This window comes from Bos javanicus, chromosome 10 (assembly GCF_032452875.1).
Source record: "Bos javanicus breed banteng chromosome 10, ARS-OSU_banteng_1.0, whole genome shotgun sequence".
NCBI lineage: Eukaryota > Metazoa > Chordata > Mammalia > Artiodactyla > Bovidae > Bos > Bos javanicus.
The window spans coordinates 70,348,113-70,367,657 of NC_083877.1; the positions used below are offsets into that span (position 1 = coordinate 70,348,113).

General features: G+C 38.7%; 1 protein-coding gene across 13 annotated transcripts in view; it reads left to right on the forward strand.

Annotated features, from left to right (window-relative positions):
- Positions 1-19,545, forward strand: part of KIAA0586 (KIAA0586 ortholog) — a 168,988-nt gene that overhangs the window by 126,910 nt on the left and 22,533 nt on the right. For 11 of the 13 annotated variants that reach the window (XM_061429013.1, XM_061429003.1, XM_061429007.1 and 8 more), the window contains one exon: positions 7,106-7,446. The exons of the other annotated variants lie outside the window; for them this stretch is intronic. In XM_061429013.1, coding sequence (XP_061284997.1) covers positions 7,106-7,257 — 152 coding nt within the window. In that variant the 3' untranslated portion in view covers positions 7,258-7,446. Of the gene's footprint in view, positions 1-7,105; positions 7,447-19,545 lie in introns of those variants that run through there. 13 annotated transcript variants of the gene reach the window in all.

Sequence of the window (19,545 nt, forward strand, 5' to 3'; positions counted from 1 at the left end):
CTCTCCAAAAGTTAGGGGACCAAAAAATCTATCATTTCCTATGAAAGTTTATAAAATGTTGAATTAAAAGGCTGCAGGTGTGGTATTCAGAGCACCGAGGCTAGTACTCCAGATAATTCCATCTGGGGGAGGTTATTTGTTGGGACAGGACACTGTTTAAACTTTGAAGTCAGTTTTAAACAAAGTGAAGCAGCTGGAACCTGGCATAAGAAGAAACAAATCTTTCACATTAGCTATTGCTTTTGGAGAAAAAAAGATTTGGAGTTGTTTTTACAGGTGCCGATACATTTATTCTTTCTATAGGAACTGCTGTATTTTTATCTTAAATTATAAATTTAAAAATAAGCAAAAATAAGTTAAAAAATAACTCATTTAAAAAACAGAAGCAATCATAAACTTAAAAAATGTAATAGGATTTATATGTCTAAAACACATTTTGGGATGAGACTATAAAACATTTAAATCACTTTTAAACTTGAAAGTAAGGAAAGAAATGTTTAATAGTGACTAATTGTGTGAAGCAGAGGCAAATCTAAATTTTCATACTATGTACTTAACATCAAATGACCAGACATCATCTTCATCAAAACTTGTAGTATTTGTTCTCAAGCACTCAAGCTATGATTGCAAAATCTGCAGGGCTGGGTTAAGTATGTGAGGAGAATTGAATACAGCAGGATAGTTTAGCAGCTGCTTAAGCAAGGAATTTAAGCAAGAGTAGATGAGCCCAGAGTGGACAGGAAAAATGCTTCAAGAACTCAATAAAGCACAGCTGAAATACTGTAACATTTTCATAGACAGCTGGGAAGCAACTGTGTTGCTGGAACTCAGGGCTAATCTTAAAGACAAGATCTGGTCAGCATGAATCTAAGCAAGCTGTTAGCCATAAGGAACCACAGACTGTCTAGGCAGAAACAAATCAGCTTGGTCCAGCAATCATTTTAAGGCCCAGCATGTACTAGCATTATGCTGCAACTTTGCAGAATACAGAGGTAAACAAGACAAAGTTGGTTTGCTCATAGGGTACATTTAATAGGAGCAGTAGACCTACAAACAAATAATAAGAATATGAATCACAGTCCATGCTTTTAAAGAATCTATTGTCCAAAGGAAGTTATAGACATGTAAATAATTGCAATGCAATTTCCTAAGTGCTGCAGTGGAGTTGCCATCCTGAGACTAAGGCATCAACAGTGTACAGGAGAGGAGCCCATGTATTTCACCACCGTGGCTGGAAAAACAACCCAGAGAATGTGCTTCATCTGCACATGTTCCTAAGTGTTTAGGGTCTGCAGACCCCTGAGAAACACTGATAGCTATGACTGCCTGACTCCCTTCCAGACTGTATTTATGTGAATACATATAAATATGAAAGGATTTCCTATGAAAGTAATTTGCATATGATTTCAGGGTATTCATAGATCCATGATCACCCATCCTTGGACTTTAGGTTAAGATCCTTCATGTACTTAGGTTAAAGATTATTACAGTTTTTGTTACCTTTTTCATTTTATTTTTAAATGAGTTTATAAGAAACCCATCCTTATATGCACAAAGAAATACCCAAATCCAAACAATTTAAAGTCAATGTACTATCTATTCATCTACTCATAGAAGAATCCCATAACTTTATTTATGTGGCTTATGCCACATGCAGTTACTGAATCCAAGTAAGGAGTATCCGGTGCTGCATTCTTCTGTGAAGTTCCTGAGGAATTTTTTTCTTCTTTTCTCTACTTGTCTCATGTTGTTTTAGGAGAGAATGCTTTGTTTGGATTCCTCTCAGTTTGCAAATAACAGAGACATAATAATGGGTTACCGGCTGTTTGAAGATTAGAGTCAGAATCTAAAACTTACTGATGAAATGGATTATCTAAACCTAAAAAACTTTTAGAAAGTTATATATATATATATATGTATTTTTAAAAAACAATACATGTACAATATATAGGCAGATTCTTAAATGGACATTAAAAATCTTGCATTATTGCTTTATTAGAGTAAATTAGTTTTAGATTTTCTGTTCGTTAGTCTTATAAGAAGGTAACAGAAAACAGAGTTTCTTTATGAATTTTAAATACTTTTAAAGCAAAAAAATGAATTTCAAATGTCTAGAAAGTATATTAAAGCCTGTCTTAGGACGCTTCAAATACATGGTCCCGCTCAATGACATCTCCGGCTTAAATGCATGCTGGGTTAAATGACGTACTGCCTACCCACGGAATCAGGGAATAGTTTTCCTTTTTTTAAAACAAATCTGAAAACAGCTGTTGAAACAATTACATCATAGAGTAATGATATGACTGTGGAAATTTAAAAAGTCAAGCTTTGAAACCATCAAACTACATTAATAGAGGTAGAAATTTTATGTTTGCTTTAATGATGATTTATTAAGATATTATGTCTTTTCTTAAAAAAATTAAACTCTTTGAGGACCATAACTGGATATGAATGTTATACTTTTTGCCTGTTAACAGTGATGCTTTTTAAAAAATGTTTCCAGCCTAAAAAGTTCACTTTTAAAGTTCTAAAACTCAGATTTTGCTTGTATAAATGAGCACTTCAAAAAATCTTTCCAAAATGTACATTAACAAACCCTTTAGATAAGATGATACATTTTATTTGATTAAAAACACAATTACTAGAGTTAAAATTAGCATAATTATTTGGAGGCCCTCTGGAACTGTGGGGTTTTTTCCTTAGTGTATTTCAGTGACACATTCTTACCCCTCTCTCATAAGTTGACCTACCTTTTGCAGCCAAGCCTTAGGATAGTTTCTTTCCAGTTTCTTAAAAGCAAGTGCTAATCTGTGTTAAGTGCTTTTTGTGTGCCAGCACTATTCAAAACACTTTATATACATTATCCCATTTAATCCTCACTAAACCCTTGGAGGTATTGGAGAAGGAAATGGCAGCCCACTCCAGTGTTCTTGCCTGGAGAATCCCAGGGACGGGGAAGCCTGGTGGGCTGCCGTCTATGCGGTCACACAAAGTCAGACACGACTGATGCGACTTAGCCCCAGCAAACCCTTGGAGGTAGGTACTCTAACCTATATTATGTAGGTGAAGAAACAAGGGTTTTGAAAATTATGTGTAACTTTCTCAAAGTCCCTCAATACTTATTCTTCCTCTTGTACTAAGTTGCTTCAGTCATGTCCAACTCTGCAGTTCCATGGCCTGTAGCCCTCCGGCTCTTCCGTCCATGGGATTTCCCAGGCAAGAATGGAGTGGGTTTTCATTTCCTCCTCCAGGGGATCTTTCCCACCCAGGGATTGCACCTGGGTCTCTTATGTCTCCTGCATTGGCGAGTGGGTTCTTTACACAGCCTGACATAGTATGTTTGTTTCCTTATTTGTTTGTCATTTGCTCTTTATACCTATCTGAAATATGATATCAGTGAGATTAGAGCTTTTCTTCTCTTCAAAATCTCCAGAGTCTAGAACAGTGCCTGTTCTGGAACATAGTAGGTGCTCAGTTGATAGTTGTTGAGTGAATGAGTGGATGTGCCCAGCTCTGCCGTGTCACAGAATCCACATTCTTACTCCTCCCCTTCCCTTTTTACTCCTTTCCACATGAAAGCCTTACTGACAGTCTGGATGGGACCATTCCCAGGTGACTGAACAGTAGACTTCATTTGGGTCCCAGCCTTGACCAATCATAAAGGGATTTGTGCTTGAAACTTTATCACTGCTCCTCTCTTTAGGTGCCCCTACCATTACATACCACTTCTAAAATGGAATTTCTCTCAACCACCTTAAAAATAATGATTTTTATGTGGGTAATTAATGTATTTGGTATCAGGCAGAAAGCGATGAGTATGAATTAGTTGAATTATACTAGACTCTTTCTTGAAAACCATCTCTTACCTTGTGTGACTCTTCAGTTTTGGATCTCCTTATCTAACATTTCCCTTTTGTGTTCCTCTGTTTTCTCTTTATTCACTTTTCTTTATCCTCTTATTTCTGTTATCATTTATTTTATTTCCTTCATTGCCTTCCACATCTTTTAAGTCCTAGCTCAACTGTTGCTTTCACTTAACTTAAACCAAGTATTCCTCTATATGTTTATTTCCACTACTAGGTTTTAAGCTTCTTGAAAATGAGGACTGTTTCTTTCTCACCTGTGTATCTTCTTAACACCATCTTGGCTCCACACATGCAATAGACTTTTATAGATGTTTAGTTAGTGTGCATATGCATCTGGAAAGGCCCACTCTGATATCTCTCTGCCTCAGTTACCTTTACCTTGTCTTTCTTCCAGAATTACTATCAGGATGAGATAAGATGATGTGGAAAAGATTTTTGCAAAATTTTAATTGCTGTATAAATATAAGATAGTAATTACAAGAATTAACATAACTTTATAATAATTGAATATGTTCCTTGAGACTTGGTGAAAGTGGAGAGTGAAAGTGGAGAGTGGAAAAGTTGGCTTCAAGCTCAACATTCAGAAAACGAAGATCATGGCATCCGGTCCCATCACTTCATGGGAAATAGATGGGGAAACAGTGGAAACAGTGTCAGACTTTATTTTTCTGGGCTCCAAAATCACTGCAGATGGTGACTGCAGCCGTGAAATTAAAAGACGCTTACTCCTTGGAAGGAAAGTTATGACCTACCTAGATAGCATATTGAAAAGCAGACATTACTTTGCCAACAAAGGTTCGTCTAGTCAAGGCTATGGTTTTTCCTGTGGTCATGTATGGATGTGAGAGTTGGACTGTGAAGAAGGCTGAGCGCCGAAGAATTGATGCTTTTGAACTGTGGTGTTGGAGAAGACTCTTTGAGAGTTCCTTGGACTGCAAGGAGATCCAACCAGTCCATTCTGAAGGAGATCAGCCCTGGAATTTCTTTGGAAGGAATGATGCTGAAGCTGAAACTCCAGTACTTTGGCCACCTCATGCAAAGAGTTGACTCATTGGAAAAGACTCTGATGCTGGGAGGGATTGGGGGACAGGAGGAGAAGGGGACGACAGAGGATGAGATGGCTGGATGGCATCACTGACTCGATGGACATGAGTCTGAGTGAACTCCAGGAGTTGGTGATGGACAGAGAGGCCTGGCGTGCTGCGATTCATGGGGTCGCAAAGAGTCGGACACGACTGAGCGACTGATCTGATCTGATCTGATCTTGAGACTTGGAAACTTCTTCAAGGTGCCCCCACCAAAAACAAATAACAGCTGTTGTTACATCATTGAACAATCTAATCGGTAATCTAATGCTCAGAGTAGAAAATAAAGGTACATGTAAAGCAGTTTTGTGAAATTGGATAACAGAGAAAAGAAGAATGTCTGGTAACAGTGTAGTATTTGACAGATATGTGAGTAATGGAAGGAATGAAATTTTTTCTTAATTGAGGAAAGATAGCATTTAAATTTACAGGTTGACCAGTAATTTTGTTCTCAAGCCTTAGGTGTACCCTGTGTTGGTTTTTACTTTATTAACAAAGTAAACTCTGGTCTTGGATTACTACTCTTGGTTACTTGAGTATTCTACATCATGGTTTTGTAAAATGTCAGAATATTTAAATGCTTATGTACTATGAAGATTTTTTTAAGTCCTTATTGTTTCTTAATTTTAATTTTTATCATATCCTGACAGAGCCAGATATCAAGAATTCTTTTCCTATTTAAAATACTTATTTAAAATGACATAAGAATTGCTTTCTTCTTAGAGGATTATGCTGGTGCATTAGTTTGTGATATTGATATAATGATACCAAATCTTATTTCCCTTTCCTCTTTTATGAAAAAAAAAAAAGAAATTGATGTAAGTAACAAACAGGAATGATAATATTAAAGTAATCATTTTTAGACATCAGAATATGAAAGGAATCTGTCTTTTACAAATATTTTGATCATCTTGGACAGCTATGATTGAGTCATCATTGAAATCTCCAAAACTGACTTCTTCTACTGTGGTCCCTATAAAAGTCTGATGGAAATTTTCACTTTATTACTATGGAAACTATTTTAAAGACTGTTATAAAGTCAATTACAATGACTGTTGACTCAGAGATATCCGTAAGATTATTTAAGATGATTTGCCTTTAAGATGCTTATTATTATGATTATATGGTAAATCCATGAAATTTGAAATGAGGGTTTTTGTGGTCTTAAACAGTACCAAGTTGGCATTCTTTATATTCTTAGGTAATGTGCTTTTTAAACTTAGAGGAATGAATTAGGCTATCGGCAGATAGATACACATATGTAGTCAACTCTTTTTTTTTTTTTTTCTTTTTAAACATATTAATGAATTCTTCATTTCAAACTGCCTTCCCTGCTTGGTCTTACCTACCATTTATCATCTGTAACATGACTTTGGGCACTTGTATTCTGTCTTAGTCCATTCAGGCTATTATAACAAAATACTGTAGACTGAGTGGCTTTTAGACAACAGAAATGTATTTCTCACAGTTCTGGAGGCTGGTCGTCCCACGATCGAGGCACCTCTTCCTCGTTCTGTGTCCTCACACGGTGGAAGGGGCTGGCAAGCTCTCTGGGGCCTCTTTCATAAAGGCACTAATCTTGTATATGAGGGCTCCACTCTCTTGACCTAAGCACCTCCCAAAGGTCACACTTTTTAATACCACCACACTAGGCATTAGGATTTTAACATATAAATTTGGGGAGACATAAACATTCAGAAACTCCAGTACTTTGGCCACCTCATGCGAAGAGTTGACTCACTGGAAAAGACTCTGATGCTGGGAGGGATTGGGGGCAGGAGGAGAAGGGGACGACAGAGGATGAGATGGCTGGATGGCATCACTGACTCGATGGACTTGAGTCTCAGTGAACTCCGAGAGTTGGTGATGGACAGGGAGGCCTGGCGTGCTGCGATTCATGGGATCGCAAAGAGTCGGACACAACTGAGCAACTGATCTGATTTGATCTGAAACATTCAGATCATAACATATACTTGTAAAATATTGTCTCTAATTGTCTGGGAGTGGGTATGGAAAGAAGGGTGATTTTTATCTCTCTGACAAGATCTGAGCACCTTGAGAAAAGAATTTATCCCAAATGCAATTCTCTTTTTGATCCCCAGTATTAAGTACTCAGGTACACTTCTTTAGCTGAATGAGTTTCTCATTTTACAGGTGGTAAAGCGGTTCCACTCTTCACTTCTCAAACATCACCTGCCAAGATGTCTGTGACACTACCTTCAGTGAACCTGGAAGACTGCTCACAGTCTCTGAGCGTGGGCACTGTCCAGGGGGACACGGACTCCTCAGGAGCAGATACCTTCTGAGTGCGAAGTGAGAGCCAGTACAATACTTGTCTGCTGGTTTTGAGGTCATTTTCCTTGGGCGTAAAGCCATCTCTCAGGCTCTTTTGGTCCTTCAACATATTCAGAAAAGCAATTTTAAATTTTGTATTGAAGTGGAAAGCGTAATTTGGCTATTTGGGTAACATTTTTAAATAAAAGAATTTAAATGGATATCATTGTGAGTCTTGTGTTATTTCTTAGAATCCTAAGGCAGCTATGGAGTAGTGGAAAGGGCAGAACTTTTGATATCCAAAAATTTACAGATATAATGATCTGTACTTAGTTGTGAAATTAAGTTGCTCGGTGTTATTCATCCCAAATTTTGTATAAGAGCAAATAATTGGTACCAATCTAATGCCTCTCAATAAGGAATTAATTGAAAAAGTGTTAGTACAACAGAATACTAGGTGTCACAAAAAAGAATTTTAAAATGTTTGTGTGTTGATATGGAATTATCTTTGAGATCTGTTGGGGTTTTTTCAGTTTAAAAAAAAATGAATATGATAGTTGAATAGAAAAATGAAGGTATAGTTGACTCATAATATTATGTTATTTTCAGGTGTACAGCGTAGTGATCCAGTATGTGTGCAGATTATATTCCATTGTAGGTTATTACAATATATTGGGTATAATTCCCACTGCTATGCAGTGAGTCCTTGTTGCTTATTTATTTTATATACTATATAATAATACCTGTTAATTTGTCCCTCCTCCTTTCCCGTTCCCCTTTGGTTACCACAAGTTTGTTTTCTATGTCTGAGAGTTTGTTTCTGTTTTGTATATATGTTTATTTTTATTATTTTTAAAATTCCACATGCATGCTTTTCTCTGTCGGACATATTTCATTATGCATAATATTCCCTAGGTCTGTCCACATTGCTACAAATGGCAATGTTTCCTTCTTTTTTATGGCAGAGTAATATTGCATTGTGTATATTATATATACCACATATCTGAGATATATTGTTAAAGTGCGAAAAGCCACGTGAAAAATAATATGTGAGTTATGCTACCATTGTTTAAAATGAGATGGGGATCAACCCAAATATATGGATGTACATACACACACACCTACATAATGCTTATGTATGCATTAAATATCTTTGGAAGGCTAGACAAGAAACAGCTAACGATCTCCAAGAAGGGAAATGGAGTGGCTAGGCAATAGAGAGGCTGAGTGATTGGAATCAAGGATGAGTGTATTTACTGTGGGTTCTAAATACAGTTGTAACAGGAAAAAATGGAGCAGGCTTTTGGTCCTGGACTTCTGTTTGTTGGGAGTTTTTAAATTACTGACTCAATTTCAGTACTGGTAATTGGTCTGTTCATATTTTCTATTTCTTCCTGGTTCAATTTTAGGAGATTGTACCTTTCTAAGAATTTGTCCCTTTCTTCTAGGTTGTCCATTTTATTGGGGTATAGTTGCTTATAGTAATCTCTTATGGTCCTTTGTATTTCTGTGATGTTGGTTATAATTTCTTTTTCCTTTCTAATTTTATTGATTTGGACCCCTTCCTTTCTTTTTCCTGATGGGTCTATCCAAAGATTTATCAATTTTATCTTTTCAAAGAACCAACTTTTTGTTTCATTGATCGTCTCTATTGGTTTTCTAGTCTATATATCGTTTATTTCTGTTCTCATCTTTATGATTTCTTTCTTTCTACTAATTTTGTGTTTTGTTTGTTGTTTTTTCTCTAGTTCCTTTGGTGTAAGGTTAGGTTGTTTGAGATTCTTTGTTTCCTAAGGTAAGCATATGTCACTATAAACTCCTCTCTTAGAAATGCTTTTTAACAAAAGCATTTTTTATTTAAAAGTGTTGGTAGCTTTTTCATCCTAACCATAGAAATCTAGCCTTTTTTGGTTTCAGAATAGAAGTATAATCTTTGATTTATTCCACTCCATATGTACTTGAGCTTTACTTTTTTTTTTGGTGTGTCTTTGAATGTTTCTGTATCACGTGGCTTGCAGGATCTCAGCTCCCCTACCAAGAGTGGAAATTGTGCCCCTTGTGGTGGAAGTGTGGAGTCCTAATCACTGGACTGCCAGGGAATTCCCTTGAGCTTTCCTTTAAAAGATGGTAACAATAACCCGGTGTACGAGACAGCAAAAGAGACACTGATGTATAGAACAGTCTTATGGACTCTGTGGGAGAGGGAGAGGGTGGGAAGATGTGGGAGAATGGCAATGAAACATGTAAAATATCATGTAGGAAACGAGTTGCCAGTCCAGTTTCGATGCATGATGCTGGATGCTTGGGGCTGGTGCACTGGGACGACCCAGAGGGATGGTATGGGGAGGGAGGAGGGAGGAGGGTTCGGGATGGGGAACACATGTATACCTGTGGCGGATTCATTTTGATAATTGGCAAAACTAATACAATTATGTAAAGTTTAAAAATAAAATAAAATTGGAAGAATAAAAAAAAAAAAAAAAAAAAAGAATACCCTAAAAAAAAAAAAAAAAAAAAAAAGAAAAAATTCCACAAAGGAACGTTTTCTTTTCAGAAAGGTATTCTGGAAGTCTAATGTAAACAAAATAGTGATCTTTTTGGCATGTAAAAAGCTAGCTGTTTTAAACTGCATATGCAAAAAGAACCAGTTTTGCAGTTTCAAAGAATTTTCATTTTAACCAGTTTTCTCCAGATTCTAAAGAATATCACGGCCATCCTGTGTCAAAAAAGTCATTTTTTCTTTTTCTAGTCATAGTTTTATAGCTAAAATACAGACTAAAATACAAATAGTACTCAAATTGACTGTGATAACAGGGGCAGAAAGAAACTTGCTAGACTGAGGTGAAACAGGGGGGAAGCTGGTTTCCCCCTCTCCCCTGAGAGATAGGGGAAGTTAGCTGATGGAGAGGGCTTCCCTGGTGGTTCAGCTTGTAAAGAATCTGCCTGCAATGTGGGAGACCTGGGTTCCATCCTTCTGTTGGGAAGATCCCCTGGAGAAGGAAAAGGCTGTATACTCCAGTATTCTTGCCTGGAGAAGTCCATGGACTGTATAGTCCATGGGGTCACAAACAGCTGATGGAGAGTGAGACTGAGGCAGATGGGGGTGGGGTGTAAGTCAGCAACAGGACAAAGAAAGGAGAGGGAAACTGTGGCTGGCTCAAGGGAGAGCCAACTTAACAAGTGAAGATTTGATCAACTAAAATACAATTTTGGCATTGTAACATAGTTGTACTCACAAATCACATAATTCTTTTTTCCATTTGTAACATCTCCTCAGACAATTTTAAATTAGCTTCATATACCTAACAGTAGGCAGAGAGGAGGATCCAGCCTCCCACCTAGCGAGTCACATTCTTATCCTTTTTCAATCTGTGCAAGGTGCAAACATTCAATAACTTCTAAAAGTTTGGCCCGCTTTAACTTAAGGTTCCAGTTCTCACACAATTCAGTGAATATGTCCCATTCATTAGCTAAAGAGCAATAAGGTGAATCCTCCCATCTGGGAATGAAAGCTGCTGCTGCTGCTGCTAAGTCGTGTCAGTCGTGACCGACTCTGTGCGACCCCATAGATGGCAGCCCACCAGGCTCCCCCATCCCTGGGATTCCCCAGGCAAGAACACTGGAGTGGGTTGCCATTTCCTTCTCCAATGTATGAAAGTGAAAAGTGAAAGTGAAATCGCTCAGTCGTGTCTGACTCTTAGCGACCCCATGGACTGCAGCCTACCAGGCTCCTCCGTCCATGGGATTCTCCAGGCAAGAGTACTGGAGTGGGGTGCCATTGCCTTCTCCGGGGAATAAAAGCTACATCAACCTTAATCTCTCTCTTCTTAAAGAATGGCATTTTGCCTCACAAATCCTGCTCACAGCGCCAATTAATGTTCTGGCAAAAGTTTTCACTTTTGTCTCGAGTTCAAAGAATTTGTTAACAAAATAAGCCACTCATTATATACAAATAAATAATACAGATATTTATTAGAGAATTATCCAATCTGTATCAAGACCATCCCCAAGAAAAAGAAATGCAAAAAGGCAAAATGGTTGTCTGAGAAGGCCTTACAAATAGCTGTGAAAAGAAGAGAAGCAAAAAGCAAAGGAGAAAAGGAAAAACATACCCATTTGAATGCAGAGTTCCAAAGAATAGCAAGGAGAGATAAGAAAGCCTTCCTCAGCGATCAATGCAAAGAAATAGAGGAAAACAATAGAATGGGAAAGACTAGAGATCTCTTCAAGGAAATTAGAGATACCAATGGAACATTTCATGCAAAGATGGGCTTGATAAAGGACAGAAATGGTATGGACCTAACAGAAGCAGAAAATATTAAGAAGAGGTGGCAAGAATATACAGAAGAACTGTACAAAAAAGATCTTCATGACCCAGGTAACCACGATGGTGTGATCACTCACCTAGAGCCAGACATCCTGGAATGGGAAGTCAAGTGGCCTTAGGAAGCATCAATACAAACAAAGCTAGTGAAGGTGATGGAATTCCAGTTGAGCTATTTCAAATCCTAAAAGATGATGCTGTGAAAGTGCTGCACTCAATATGCCAGCAAGTTTGGAAAACTCAGCAGTGGCCACAGGACTGGAAAAGGTCAGTTTTCATTCCAATCCCAAAGAAAGGCAATGCCAAAGAATGCTCAAACTACCGCACAATTGCACTCATGTCTTTATGTTGGTACTTTAATTTTTAACCATTTAATATATGTTATTCCATTAAAAAAAAAAAAAAAAGTTTGGTATCTTTTCATCAGTATTTTGTTTGTTTATAGGATGATCTCTGGCCGAGTTTGCTTCTATATATTCTTCTGCCAACCACCTCAATTTTTTAGAATAAAATTATGTATGTAAAAGTAAATTACTTTGATGCTATGGGCTTTAATTTTTTTTTTTTTAACTTTACAATATTGTATTGGTTTTGCCATATATCAACATGAATCCGCCACAGGTATACACGTGTTCCCCATCCTGAACCCTCCTCCCTCCTCCCTCCCCGTACCATCCCTCTGGGTCGTCCCAGCGCACCAGCCCCAAACATCCAGTGTCCTGCATCAAACCTGGACTGGCGACTCGTTTCATATATGATAAATTTTTTATCTTATATTTGATTTTATAATTTCCAACTTCTGGAATGAACCACTTATAAGACATGTTGTTAATAAGTAGACTTTATCAAGATCAAGACTGTTGTTGGGCTTACATGCCAGGGTAACAGGTATTTAAAATGTTTCTTTGATTTAAATCCTAAAATACGTTTGCTTTTTGTGCATTTTAATAGAATGTTGAATAAATGTTTTTATTTTCAAAAGATGATTACATCAGTATATTTCTGATCACTTGCATATTTCTGGTCTCTTAATTTTTATTTTAAAATATTAAACATATATTTAAATCAGTTTTATAATTTTTCTATTAAAAACAAAATTTTTCTGAAAAATAAATAAAATGGCACTTCTTAGTTGGTGGTGGGTTACTGCCCTTAATCCAAGAGTAATTCTGTAGTTGAAACATTTTTTGAGACAGCTTTTAAAAATGGCCTGAGGGTATCATTTCCGTATAGATGAGTAACTTGATCAGTAATAAAGAATAAAGTTCTTGGTATTTCTGTGGTGTTGCTAAGAAGAAACTCACTAAAAAATTCTTTTCTACTGTACATCATCTATGTATCTGTTTAACAGAAATTAACTATAAGGCTTTTGGGCATACAGTGTGGTGTGTTTACTTATGGCCCAGGCTAGGCCACCATCTCAGGACTCATCATTCTCTCCCTTTGGTCATCTGCCTCTCCTGGAAAATAAAGGTTGATCAAAGAGTTCTGTCTCTTCCTTGTGTAGAATCACCATTTGTTCACCTACCATCAGTTGTTCAGTAGTTTTTAAAACTCTCTTAAGAATGCACTGGAGAAAAAGGAATTTTATAATTAGAAAGCTCATTGTTGTAGTTCAGAAAATTTCAGGAAGTCAGTTTTTTTACTTGACCTAGCCCATGTCAGGAAAACAGATTCCAGGTCTTAAGACTGTCAAGCCTTTGAGAGTAATCAGCCCTTGTCTGTACTTTCTAAAGATATTATTTCTTCTTGTACTGAAGTGTTTACCTAGAAACAATAGGAAATATTAGCTAGAGTGCAGATGTCCCCTGGTGAGACCAATAAATATTGTAAAGCTATGTTGATGGTTCATTAATTACTAAGAAAGCAAGCAAATTTCTTTTTCTGTTTTTTTTTTGTTTTTATTTTTATTTTTTTAGTGTGAATGGTCTTATTGAACAATTTCAGGCCTAGTAAGGGATATATTACTGATCCGTCTCTTAAATTCAGAGAGCCCTAACCTAGGTAAAAACCCTCAAGCAAATCAATAGACTCCTCCAACTTCTCCTGGGAGGTTACTTCTATGAGACCTCTGAAGAGACCCAGATGGTGAGACTGAACAGGATTTAAAATCTTGAAAGGAGCTGGTAAGAAATCCCAGAAATAGCTCTTGGTATGCATAGAGGTCACAGATAAAGAACAGGCCTGGCGCTGCACAACTGATATGATTTATGTGTAAAGAGTTGAAAGTGTATGTCTTTTTCACTGAATCATCATGACATACAATGATAACTATATCAATCAACTCTTTATAGCCTACTTTTCCTGAACAAAGATATATTTTTCTTTTCTATTTTTCACAAGGTGTTACCTTAGAAATAAGTATCAAGTGAGGAAGTATTTCTACCATTGGGATAGTTTAATGGGATTTCTTGGTAAGCCTTGTAAGTATTTTTATTTCCCTTGATTGTATTTCTTAATACTTGCATGGTTACAAAAGTACCATAGATAGGAGTATTTTAAAAGGTGATTGGGGGTGATTTTTCTCTCTGGATAAAACATTGGCTGTTTATAATTCTGTATAATTATAATAACCAGCCTGAATGTCTGGGTTGGGAGATAATTGTCTGTATGTTCTGAAGTATAGAGATGTTCAGACCCTGTTCTCGACAGGCTGTTGGCTAGGGTTAAGAGAGGTATTCCCATGGTTCTAGTGACCCCTGGAGTTGTAAATGGTAACAGATCCAGCAAAACGTCAGGTTGGTAGAAGAGGCCATGGTCTGACTCATTCTTTACAGTACAGTGAGGACAGGGAACTGTATTCAATATCCTATGATAAGCCACAATGGAAAAGAATATGAAAAAGAATGTGTATATATACATGTATAATCAAATCACTTTGCTGTATAGCAGAAATTGACACTGTAAATCAACTAAAGTTCAATTATAAAAATAGCAATAAGAAGGAAAAAACAAGGTGAGTAATATTTTGCTTCAGAAAAGGGAAGGGGAAATGAACAAAAGTAGAGTCATAGAAAACAGAGAAGGAAAGCAATAGTCCATAGTGACACATTAACCGTCTTACGAGGAGGGCAGTCGGTTTGATTTGCTATAACAAAATTCTAGTTTTGTTTCATTGTTTTGAGTGGAGTTTACACTTCTCAAGTTGTCTGCTTGATCAGAAGGTCTCCAGTAACCTGTTTGTGCCTCAAGGCCATCTGCTTCTGGAGGCTTCTTTGGTTAGCATCAACTTGCAGTCAGTCATGGGAGTGAATGTGCATTGGTCTGAGTTTGAAGTTTATTTTCATTATGACATATTGCACCCTGGGTGGACTGTTTTAGCTGCTGTCAAGAGGACCTGAAATGGCTCCTTTTCATAATTTCAAACACTTTTGCATCTGTATCACTTAACATTTTCTACAAAACAAAATGCTTCCCAAACCAGGTGGCTTAACACAACCATTTATTTATTCATGATTCTGTGGATGAGCTGTTTGGCTGGGATTGGCTGGGATAGCTTTGCTTTGTTCTTTTCCTCATGGTGTTGTCTGGCCTTACAACACATGCATTTATAGTCCATTGATAGTTGATGGTCTCATTCACATGTCTGGCAGTTGCAGGACAGTGGAGGTCACGGGGCCCATCATCTAGTGTATCTTCCCGACCCAGGAATCAGACCGGGGTCTCCTGCATTGCAGGTGGATTATTTACCAGCTGAGCTACCAGGGAAGAGAACATCTAGCAGGCTAGCCCAAGCTCATTCACATGAGATTGGTTGAGAGTTCCTAAGAGTAGCAAGAGAGGGTAAGCTCCAATGTGCAAGCAGATTTCAAGCCTCTGCTTGTGTCATGTTGTTAACAATGCTTTTGTTGGCCAAAGCAAGTCATGTCCAAGGCCAGACTCAAAGAATAGAGGAGTAGACTCCCATCTCCTCATGGAAAGTACAGGCATATGCTGAGGAGCAGGCAAATGGGATCGGAAGAATTTGTGGCCATTTTTGCAATTTAATACACACTGATATCTTTTCCAGTGAACCTGGTCACTGAGCTAGGAGGCATAAAAGGTAGGGATGATGTCTCCTTTAGAAAGGTGGCTTGTGCATGTTGAGGATAAGACAGTATACTAGATTGACTTCTCACAGTTCTCAGCTAGATCTGCATGCAACGAAATAGAGTGATTAGAGGCATTATTACCAATCGCATGGGACATCCTGTAATGATGTCCTAAGGGAAAAATCTGGATGAGCTCTGAGGAAGGGATCATGTGGCCATTAACAGTAGTGATGATACATGATACTAAAGCAGATTAAGAATTGCCACTTATTTAAAACTAGAGTCAGCAAGTTTTTTCAGTAAAGGGCCAGATAGTAAAACTTTATATAGGCCAAATATGATCTCTGTCATATATTTCATATTCTCTTCTTTCTCCTTTTTTTTTTTTTTGTTTAAAGCAGATGTTTTAAATATGTAGGAAACTTTTTTTAAGCTTGTGGACCATCTGAAAGCAGTCTGTAGGCCAGATTTGTCCCATGGGCTTTGGTTTGCTAACCCCTGATTAGGACAGTTTAGTTCCAGTGTCTCATTTATTCTTTCTACCTTTCCTGCATAGAGAGTACAGTTTTTATGTAAGGAGAGGAATCCTGCAGAGTTCTGTTACCAGGCAATGGGTTCTGCTCAACCATTGGTCGGTGCCTCCGTGGGCCCACCCACTGGCAACCAATTTAACCCTTAGTGGTCCTGCTCAGCCATTGGACAGCACAGCAGTTGGACCGCCCAGAAGCAACTAACTATCAAACAGCAAGAGTTAGATGGTCAGACAACGGTGGAGTTGTAGTCGGCAGGTGGAGAGTGAGGTAAGAGTGGATCCCAGCCTTTTCCTGAAGGCCCTCCAGTTCACCCCGCACTGGGACAGTGGGTGAGCTGGGAGCCTCAGAGAGCAGACTGGGGGCTGTGTCCTGCAGGGCTTTAGAAGCCACCCGCTAGACTTGGCCCAGGCCTTGAGGCATCAGTGAGCCTCTCCCCCATCCTAGTCTCTGCAACCTGATAGCAGTGGCGGTTTGGGATGGCAGCCTGTGGACCAATCTCCACCACATGGGCAGCCTGAGGAGCCTGAGTGCCAGTTGGGTCCTGGGCGCCTGGCTCCCTCAGAGATGACAGGTGGACAGAATCTGGAGACCTGGCCCTAAAGGAGCTGCCAACTGAGCTTTGCCTCCTCTTAGCGAGGACTGGGACCTTGGAGGGTGAAAGTTGTACCTTGGGACCTTGCTCTTTCTTGCCATGACAGAGAATAACATTCCTTTGGTAGAGATTTACAGGAACATCGTTACCTGACCATGACCCAACTTCAAAAACAAAGGATCTGACACCAGGATGTTTGCAACAACTAACCACGTCCCTCCCTTACCTTTTGCTTTTAAAAGGGGTTTGATGAAAGCTTTCAGTAACTTAGGGGTCCATAGGGAATGAGCCTCCCATCTCCTTGCATGACTTTCTAATAAACCTTTCTCTGTTCCAGACTCTATCTAATGTCTTAGTATTGTGTGGCCTTACTGTGCATTGGGCATGTGGATTTGGCAATGTTCAGTAACAGAGTTCCAAGATCACTGGGTAGGAGAGTAGGAATTCCCTGTGCTCAGAATACAAAGTCTAGCAACTGTAACATCTGCAGCTTCTCATCAAGGAATGGGTTTTTTCCATCCTGAAAACTTACAGGCTACTGATACTATATATTTAATAGCCTAGAGATCTGGGTAGTTGTATTTCCTGGTGACTCAGTAAAGAATCTGCCTGCAATGCAGGAGACCCAGGTTTGATCCCTGGGTCGGGAAGATCCTCTGGAGTAAGAAATAGCATTCTTGCCTGGAGAATTCCATGGACAGAGGAGCCTGGCAGGCTACAGTCCATGGGTCGCAAAGAGTCAGACACAGCTGAGTGACTAACACATACACACACACACACACATATGCAAATGGCCTTGAGAAGGGATTTCTGTATTTTGGCTCACCCCTCTCATGTTTACCTGGGTTATGTTAGCACAGGTAAGACATAATTTTACCACCTCCTAGTCAAATTTTGAAAAAGTTTCCATTATGTATCTACTGTGCAACTTGATTTGTTCCTGATGCAAAAAATTACGGGAAATTTAATTAGCATTCGCTGGATGGATTGTGGTACTCCTGAGCAGCTGTCAGGAGATTCTCAGAACCCATCTTCATGGAGAGAGTATCCCTGTAATTGACACTATTGTTTTTCTGAAGTTTGTGTTGATTGTTATGAATCAATCAATAGTGAGTCTAAAATTGAGCCAGTATCCTTCCAAATTTGGTTGGGGAGGCTTGTCAATTTGGTGGAACTCATGGTTGTGGCAATAAAAGCTTTTTGTTTAGAATGTGAGTTAGAAAGGGCGTTCATTGGTTTCTGGGAACATGTATGGTCTATGAATGTCTATCTTAACTGACAGGTATTTTTCAATATTGAATAGCTTTTCAGTTCAGTTCACTCACTCAGTTGTGTCCCACTCTTTGCGACCCCATGAATTGCAGCACTCCAGGCCTCCATGTCTATCACCAACTCCTGGAGTTCACTCAAACTCACGTCCATTGAGTCGGTGATGCCATCCAGCCATCTCATCCTCTGTCGTCCCCTTCTCCTCCTGCCCCCAATTCCTCCTGGCATCAGAGTCTTTTCCAATGAGTCAACTCTACACATGATGTGGCCAAAGTACTGGAGTTTCAGCTTTAGCATCAGTCCTTCCAATGAACACCCAGGAGTGATCTCCGCTAGGATTGACTGGTTGGATCTCCTTGCAGTCCAAGGGACTCTCAAAGAGTCTTCTCCAACACCACAGTTCAAAAGCATCAATTCTTCAGCACTCAGCTTTCTTCATGGTCCAACTCTCACATCCATACATGACCACGGGAAAAACCATAGCCTTGACTAGATGGACCTTTGTTGGCAAAGTAATGTCTCTGCTTTTCAATATGCTATCTAGGTTGGTCATAACTTTCCTTCCAAGGAGTAATTGTCTTTTAATTTCATGGCAGCAATCACCATCTGCAGTGATTTTGGAGCCCCCCAAAATAAAGTCTGACACTGTTTCCACTGTTTCCCCATTTATTTCCCATGAAGTGATGGAACCAGATGCTATGATCTTCATTTCCTGAATTTTGAGCTTTAAGCCAATTTTTTCAGTCTTCTCCTTCACTTTCATCAAGAGGCTTTTTAGTTCCTCTTCACTTTCTGCCATAAGGGTAGTGTTGTCTGCATATCTAAGGTTATTGATATTTTTCCCAGCAATCTTGATTCCAGCTTGTGCTTCTTCCAGCCCAGCATTTCTCATGATATACTCTGCATATAAGTTACATAAGCAGGGTGACAATATACAGCCTTGACATACTCTTTTCCTATTTGGAACCAGTCTGTTGTTCCATGTCCAGTTCTAACTGTTGCTTCCTGACCTGCATACAGGTTTCTCAAGAGACAGGTCAGGTGTTCTGGTATTCCCATCTCTTTCAGAATTTTCCACAGTTTATTGTGATCCACACAATAGTCAAAGGCTTTGGCATAGTCAATAAAGCAGAAATAGATGTTTTTCTGGAACTCTCTTGCTTTTTCCATGATCCAGCAGATGTTGGCAATTTGATTTCTGGTTCCTCTGCCTTTTCTAAAACCAGCTTGAACATCTGGAAGTTCATGGTTCACGTATTGCTGAAGCCTGGCTTAGAGAATTTTGAGCATTACTTTACTAGCGTGTGAGATGAGTGCAATTGTGTGGTAGTTCAAGCATTCTTTGGCATTGCCTTTCTTTGGGATTGGAATGAAAACTGACCTTTTCCCGTCCTGTGGCCACTGCTGAGTTTTCCAAATTTGCTGGCATATTGAGTGTAGCACTTTCACAGCATCGTCTTTCAGGATTTGAAATAGCTCAACTGGAATTCCATCACCTCCACTAGCTTTGTTCATAGTGATGCTTTCTAAGGCCCACTTGACTTCACATTCCAGGATGTCTGGCTCTAGGT